Source organism: Orycteropus afer, unplaced genomic scaffold (assembly GCF_000298275.1).
Source record: "Orycteropus afer afer isolate SDZICR_OR568_19922 unplaced genomic scaffold, OryAfe1.0 scaffold00020, whole genome shotgun sequence".
NCBI lineage: Eukaryota > Metazoa > Chordata > Mammalia > Tubulidentata > Orycteropodidae > Orycteropus > Orycteropus afer.
Window position 1 is genome coordinate 5,783,230 of NW_006921607.1, and position 7,392 is coordinate 5,790,621.

The 7,392-nt window shown below is 50.0% G+C and overlaps 1 protein-coding gene across 1 annotated transcript; it reads left to right on the top strand.

The window, feature by feature from the left end:
* The first annotated feature begins 659 nt into the window (after window positions 1-659).
* Window positions 660-6,815, top strand: CUNH20orf96 (chromosome unknown C20orf96 homolog). Its single transcript, XM_007934707.1, has 8 exons — window positions 660-683; window positions 1,075-1,233; window positions 3,752-3,851; window positions 4,731-4,888; window positions 4,968-5,069; window positions 5,169-5,255; window positions 6,150-6,268; window positions 6,755-6,815. Exons 1-8 carry the CDS (start codon window positions 660-662, stop codon window positions 6,813-6,815), a joined length of 810 nt encoding a protein of 269 aa, XP_007932898.1.
* The last annotated feature ends 577 nt before the right edge of the window (window positions 6,816-7,392 follow it).

Genomic DNA, 7,392 nt, shown 5'->3' on the forward strand with positions numbered 1-7,392 from the left:
AATATGCAGATGACACAACCTTGCTTGCTGAAAGTGAAGATGACTTGAAGCACTTATTGATGAAGATTAAAGACTACAGTCGGCAGTATGGATTACATCTCAACATAAAGAAAATGAAAATCCTCACAACTGGACCAATAAGCAGTATTATGATAAGTGGAGAGAAGATTGAAGTTGTTAAAGACTTCATATAACTTGGTTCCACAATCAACACCAATGGAAGCAGCAGTCAATACATCAGATGACATATTGCATTGGGCATATCTGCTGCAAAAGACCTCTTTTAAGTGCTGAAGAGCAAAGATGTCTCTTTGAAGACTAAGGTACGTGTAACCCAAGCCATGGTGTTTTCAGTCACCTCATGTGAAAGCTGGACAATGAATAAGGAAGACCGAAGAGTTGCTGCTTTTGAGTTGTGGTGTCGGTGAAGAATGTTGAAAGTACCGTGGACTGCCAGAAGAACTAACAGATCTGTCCTGGAAGAAGTGCAGCTGGAATGCTTGTTGTAAACCAGAATGACAAGACTTTGTCTCACCTGTCTTGGTCATGTTGTCAGAAGGGACCATTCCCTGGAGAAGGAAATCATGCTCAGTAAAATGGAGGGTCAGTGAAAAAGAGGAAGGCAGTCAGTGAGATGGATTGATACAATAGCTGCAGCGATGCGCTCAGGTGTAGTAGGGACTGTGAGGGCGGTGCAGGGCCGGGCAGTGTTTCCTTCTGTTGTACACAGGGTCTCTATGAGTCGGAGATGACTTGACGGCGCCAAGCAACAAGATGCTGTTCATGCATAAGACCCATCGTTATTTTAACTACCTATTAATGAATAAAATATTTGCATCCTCGCTTCGGAGATGCAAAATTAGGGGAAAGTGTGTGTTTCAGAAGGAATGAAAATAGTAAACTAGCAGGTGAGATGATCTGAAAGGAAGATGGTGAGGAACCATTCCCAGCGTGGCTGCATTTACCAGCCATGACCACAAGGGGGCGGGCATCCGGTGGTAAGGTGCTGAATTTTAGGGTTTTAGAGGTTGTGCCAGGCTTGTGCAGCGCTGCCTCCCTGCTTCCTGCCTGCAGACAGTGCTCAGGAACCAGCGAACCTCACTCCAGGAGCTCCAGAACCATGAGAGCTTTCTCACCAAGCTCAATCAGGACCTGGTCAGAACCATCCAGGACATGGAGAACAGTACAGCCATAAAAGTGCGGGAAATACTGCAGCAGCAGGACATCCTTGGGGTAAGACCCTGTGTGGCCTACAGCCCTGCCTCAGCCCTCAGCCCTCAGCCCTCAGCCCTCTGCCCTCTGCCCTCTGCCCTCTGCCCTTTGCCTTCTGCCCTCAGCCCTCAGCCCTCAGCCCTCAGCCCTTAGCCCTCTGCCCGCTCTAGCACCCTCTCCTGTCCTCTCTGTTGCACAGTTGGCTTTCTCCACCCAGAATGTGCCTCCTTCCTGCTTTGCCCCATCCCTCTGGGCTTTGGGATCAGATGGAGGTGGGATTTCATCCAAATGCTCACTAGCTGGGAGACTAAGTTAATACTGCCAATTGGAGCGTCAGTTTCCTCACTTGGCACACAGTAGGTGTGCAAGAGAAAGTAGCTGCTGTCACCTGTACAACGTATACAAAGTGCTGTATATACACGCACATACTGTACACACGTTGTTGGTTCCCATTGAGTTGATTCTGACTCATGGTTGCCATAAACCCCTTGTGTTCAGAGAACTGCATCAGAGTTTTAAGCAGATTGCCAGGCCCGTCTTCCCAGGAGCCTCTGGTGGGTTTGAATTGCCAACCTTTCATCTACTGGTTCAGCTTTTATCTGTTGAGCCAGCCAGCCTCCTTACACATACATATACACACATATAATCCTTGCATGTTGTTGTTGTTGTTATGTGCTGTTGACTCGGACCCGACTCATAGCAAACCCTCCTTGGGTTTCCGAGGCAGTATCACTATGGAAGTAGATTGCCCAACCTTCCTTCCAAGAAGTGGCTGGCGGGTTTGAACCGCTAGCCTTCTGGTTAGCAGTCAAGTGCCTTAGGCACTGCGCTACCAGAGCTCCTATAATTCTTGCATTATCCTCATTTACATATGAAGACCTGGGAACACAAATTAGATGACTCGCTCAAGGTCACCTCGTTAGCCATTGCCAGAACTGGGATTTGAACTCAGGTACTCTGGCACCAGGATCTGTGTTCTTTCCACAGTGCTGTTGTTGGCTGCCCTTATCCCAGTGGTAGTAGCATTTATAGCCTGTGGGGAAGATTGACTTTGCAGAGACCTCCCAGGGCATCCTCTGACTCCCCTAGGAGAGTCTCGGTGATGTTGGGGTGAGAGGGCTGAAAGTTCGCAGAGGACCCAGGAGTTTGGGCTGGAGAAGAGTCTGAGAGGATGGTTGAATTGAGAAGTAATTGCCCTCTGACTGCAGGGAGCAGAGAGATTGAGCTCACCTGGAGTCGTTGAGATGAGGGGAAGATTCACACTTCTTTGGGACCAAGGCCCAAGGAAACTTCCTAGCACATTCTCCAGGCTTAGATAGAGTTGTTCTCTGATTTTCCTATTGGTCCATTTATATATTTTTTTGGTTCATTTCAGTTGCCTCCTAGGGGCCAAGCCCTTGGGAAACAGCATTCACCAGGACACCCTTGTCCAGATGGAACACACAGTCTAGTGGGTCACAGACAGACAGCCTTGCACATGTCCTATGATGAGAGTGGGGGACTTGCTGAGCTCAGAGGGGCCTCCCTAAACAAGACATGGGAGGATCAGGAAGGTATCCAGGAGAAAGTGATGATGGGGCTGAAACCACAGAAGTAGGTGTTCAGTGATAGCGAGGGGGAGAGTGTTCTGGGCAGAGGACGTGGTATGCACAAGACCTGGAGTAAGAGGGAGTATAGCTGGTTTGCACTGCCACACGTTGTTTAGCATGGCTGGGCAATAAAGTGTGAGGAAGGGATCAGGGAGAGCTGCAGTTGGCACAGGCCAGATACATGAGAGGCTTGTTGGCTAAGGTAAGGCGTTTGGGCCTTACCACAGGGTAATGATGGCTTTTAAATAGGAGGTCAGCTGTTTTTTTAAAAGATAATTCTCGTGTGTGGAGAACAGAGCGAAGGAGGACCATTTAGGTCCTCCATTTAGGATGATTTAGGACTAGCTGTTGAGCTCTGGTGGTGTAGTGCCTAAGGCATCTGACTGCTAACCAGAAGGCTGGTGGTCCAAACCCACCAGCCACTCCTTGGAAGGAAGGTTGGACAATCTACTTCTGTGGTGATACTGCCTCGGAAACTCAAGGAGGGGTCACTGTGAGTCGCCGGGTTCAATGGCAGTCAGTCTGTTTGGTTTGGTTGTAATATTGAAGGTGTGAGATAAAGAGAATTTGAATACGATAGTGGCCCTGGGCATGATTATGAGAGCTTCTAGGGGTGAGATTGATACAACTTGGTGACATAGCAGATGTGGGAGGGGTGTAGGGACTTATGCCTGGGTTTGGGCTTGTGTGGCCGAGTGCATGGTTAGGGCCTTTGGCTGAGGTGAGGTTGTAGGGGAGGGGAACGTTTGGAGGGGGTTGGGGTAATGGGTGACTGTTCTCCAGCCTCTAGTCTGTTTGCTGGGCCTCTGAGTGGGCTTGTGTTCAGGGGCTCCTCTGAGGAAGTGCTATGTGGCCACAGCAGGCTGTGCCCTCTTCCCCTCCCCACCCCCTGCCCTGAGGGGCCCCATTCCAGCAGAAGCTGGAAATTAGCTGACCCCGCCCTCCTGCAGAAGGTCATTGACATTTTGGAGTACTCTAACAAGAAGAGGTTGGAAGAGTTGAAGTGTGAGCTCCAGGAATGGGAAGAGGAGGAGCAACATAAGATCAACTGTAAGAATCTCTGGAGTGGCCTCCTTGACCCTCACCTCTGGCCCCTTAGGGAAGTCAGCTGGAGGGCATTCACTTTGTCCCTCCCTTCTTAGGCAGATGGAACTGGTAAAATGCAGAGCTAATAGCTTGCTTATAAAGTATCTTTCAGGCCCTGTGTGTCTGTACTTTGATGGGCACAGTCTCACTCAGTCATTACAACCACCTGTAAGGCAAGCACTGTCTTTCCATTTTACAGATGAGGAAACTGAGGCTAATTGGAGAGGTGAAGTGGCTTGCCCAGGGTTACATAGCTAGCAGCCAGAATCTAATCCCAGACTAGCTGTGTTTCCTGCCAAGGCCCCTTTGAGAGTCAGTGGCTGGCCCAGGACCCAGGCCTCCTGGCTCGCATCCCATTAGACCTTATGGTTTTTCTTCCCTGAGCAGACTGTAACCCTTCTGAGGGGAGGCCAGGGTGTCAGGCAGACTCAGACCTTGGAGATCTCTCCATGGAGGAAGGCAGGATAGACTTTGTCTTAATCCTGCTGTGGTTATGTCTTGGGAATCAGTGCTGCCCCAACTCTCTCGTTTCATTTTCCTGAGAATGTGCATATGAGGAAGCTGAGATCTAGAGGGTGAGGGGGTCTTGGCAGAGCTGGAACTAGTCCCGGGATCTTGTACCCAGTTGAGTTACTTTCTCCTGCCCAGTGTTGCTTTTTTTCCTGAGGGGTGGTAGATTCTCCAGTGGCTTCACTTTTCCATGCCTCCCAGTCCATGAGCTCACCTTAGCCCAGACACCAATTCGTTGGCCAAGAAAAGCCTTGCCTTTCAGGCCTCCTGGGAAGAGTCACTGAGGGAGGGTCCTACCTCCTGCTCCTCCTGACCTCCCTCACCCATCCCCAGACCTGGAGCAGCAGGTGGAGCAGCTGAATGCCAAGATCAGGAAGGCCCAGGAGGAAGTCAACTTCCTGAGCACTTACATGGACCATGAGTATCCGATCAAGTCGGTCCAGATCGCCAACCTTCTGCGCCAGGTCCAGCAGTTGAGAGAGAGCCAGCAGGTGGGTGAGCCCTTGGCTCTGTGCCCTGGACCATGCAGGAGACAGGGCTGGTGGCCAACGTTTTCTTGCTGGTCCTCAGGATGAGTTGGATGACCTTGCTGAGATGCGCAGGGTGGTCCTGCAGTCATTGTCCGATAAGATTCAGAGGAAGAAAAAAGAGATTCTCAAGTCTCTGGTCGTGGTGAGTAGCCAGGGTGCTACAGTAGGATCTGGGCCCCTTCAGACCTGCTCTCTTCCTTGTCCTCAGCCTGCACAGCCCCTACCTCTTCTTCCTTCACAGAGAGTCCTGGAGCCCCATCAGGATATTCTTGTGCAGAACACCCGGGATAACCAGGATATGGTGAAATACATGGACAAGTTCAGAGATGTGAGTGGGCAAAGAAGGTGATGGCCCCTTGTGAACGAGCAGAGGGTGGGTGGTACCTAGGACCTGTGGGAGTCAGGCTTGTCCTGATCTGATTCTCAGGAAATCTCCAAGTCTAGTGTTGGCCTTCCAAGAAAAGTTGCTGTTACTTTCACTTGTCATTTATCTGGGACGAGGATTAGCACTGGCCTGGGTCTTATGTCATTAACCAACATTGTTGGTCATGACCCATTAGCAATGTCATCAAGCAGACCCTGCTCAGCCATCATATGTTTTACTGTTATTAACCACCCCCATCTTTACCCCATAATTCTTGTCATCGCCCATCACCCATTAATGTTAATGAACTTAACTATCACCACCCTCTTCCATTAATTTTCATTGTCTTTCACCTTCCTCCTGCACTTCTCAGTATGAGTGGGCTTCATTATCTCCACCAGAAAACCAAACTCACTGCCATCAAGTCAGTTCTGACTCGTAGTGACTCCCATTGGGTTTCTGAGGTGGTTAATCTTTACGGAAGTAGATTGCCTCATCTTCCTTCCACAGAGTGGCTGGTGAGTTTGAGCTGCCAATCTCCTGGTTAGCAGTCACATGCCTTAGGCACTTTGCTACCAGAGCTCCTTATCATCTCCACCAGCCCCCATTAATTCTCATTAGCAAGTAATGTCACCCCTTTGCAACACTCACCGTTCCGCTGTTGTACATGATCCCTGCACCTCTAAAGATACCCTGAAATGTTGTTACTGACTTGTGAGCCAGCCCACCCTAAGTCGGGAGGCTCCTCTCAGGGGTTGAGGCTGGCCCGTGACAAAGCCCATGTGCCATTGCCCAGGTGTCTTCACTCCTTGTCCATGTTGCCCTTTAGCTTGTCTCCTGCTGTGCCTCTCTCCTCAGTTTATCAACCAGTTTACTGAGGAAATACCCTCATTAAGAGCCGAGGTGCGACACCTCCAAGCCCAGCTCCGGGAATACCGAGAGATCATATTTGAAGATGTCCTGCTTCGGAGACCCAAGTAAATGATCTTTTTGCAGTAAATGATTCTTTGTGTAGCTATGCTGTGGAGACAGGGTTCCCTGATGTCTGGCACATAGTAGGCTCATGTTACATAGGTATCACCTGAAAGAATTGAGGTTCAGAGAGGCAAAATAGCTTGTTGATAGTAACACAGAGCAAGGTTTCCCACTCAGTCGTTCGACTCCAAAGAGGTTGCTCATCCCTGAGGTGCCTCAGCATTTCAGAGGCAGAGTCTCTGCTCCTCCTTGGCCTCAGACCTCTTTGGAGGAACGTTAGCCAAACCTGTTCCTTTTCTGTGTTTGACGTTTTTGCCTTAGGTGCGTGTGCACACGATTGGGCTTCAAGGTCACAGGTTGTGTTTTGGTATGGGGCTCCCCCCAGTAAATACTAGTATTTTAAAGAGAAGGGCTTCCCTGAGGGTGTGTACCCCCCAAGGCTGTCGTCCCTGCCTGGCCTCACACTCCTCTCTGCTGCTTCCTACCAGGTGCACCCCAGACATGGACGTCATCCTCAACATCCCTGTGGAAGAGACACTACCCTTCTAGTTGGCACTACCATGGACCACCCCCCCCGCTCTCTTCCTGCCACCTGGAGCCTTGAATCGTCTACTTCCATGACCATATCCTCATCCAGACCAGACCTTAATGTGCAGTGTTCCTTCTGTCCTTCCTTCTCTCTCTGCCCCTCTCCTTCCCTTTGTCTCTCCCTATCTCTTTTCCTTTTGTCTTTTCTTCCCCCCACTTACTCCTCTCTCTACTGAGATTGGTGCTGCCTGGTGGAGAGATTTCCCAGTGAAGTTTGCCATTTCTTGTAACCAATAAAACTGGATTTATATTCACTCTGTGCCAGTGCCTCGGAGTCCCCAACTAATCCTCACAGCAGATGTGATAGGCATGGACTTTGTCTCAAGATAAGGGGTGGGCAGCTGTGCTGACTGAATCTGGGGCTCCACACTTCGCGAGCAGCACCTCTGGGAAGATGGCAGTGAGAGCAAGCCTAAGACACTGACCCTCCACGTGAGCAGAAAAGCGGCCAGAGATCTGTAATCTCCACTCTAAGAACTCTGAACAGTAGATAGAGGGTTGCAGTAATTAACTGCACACTGAAACAAGAGAAAGGTCA

What these genes read in the sequence shown, in the direction of transcription:
- CUNH20orf96 (XM_007934707.1), top strand. Translation starts at nt 660, where the DNA reads ATGCGCTCAGGTGTAGTAGGGACT. An exon ending in GCTCAGGTGTAGTAGGGACT is followed by an intron (nt 684 to 1,074) that starts GTGAGGGCGGTG and finishes TCCTGCCTGCAG; the next exon opens with ACAGTGCTCAGGAACCAGCG. An exon ending in GGAGCAACATAAGATCAACT is followed by an intron (nt 3,852 to 4,730) that starts GTAAGAATCTCT and finishes ACCCATCCCCAG; the next exon opens with ACCTGGAGCAGCAGGTGGAG.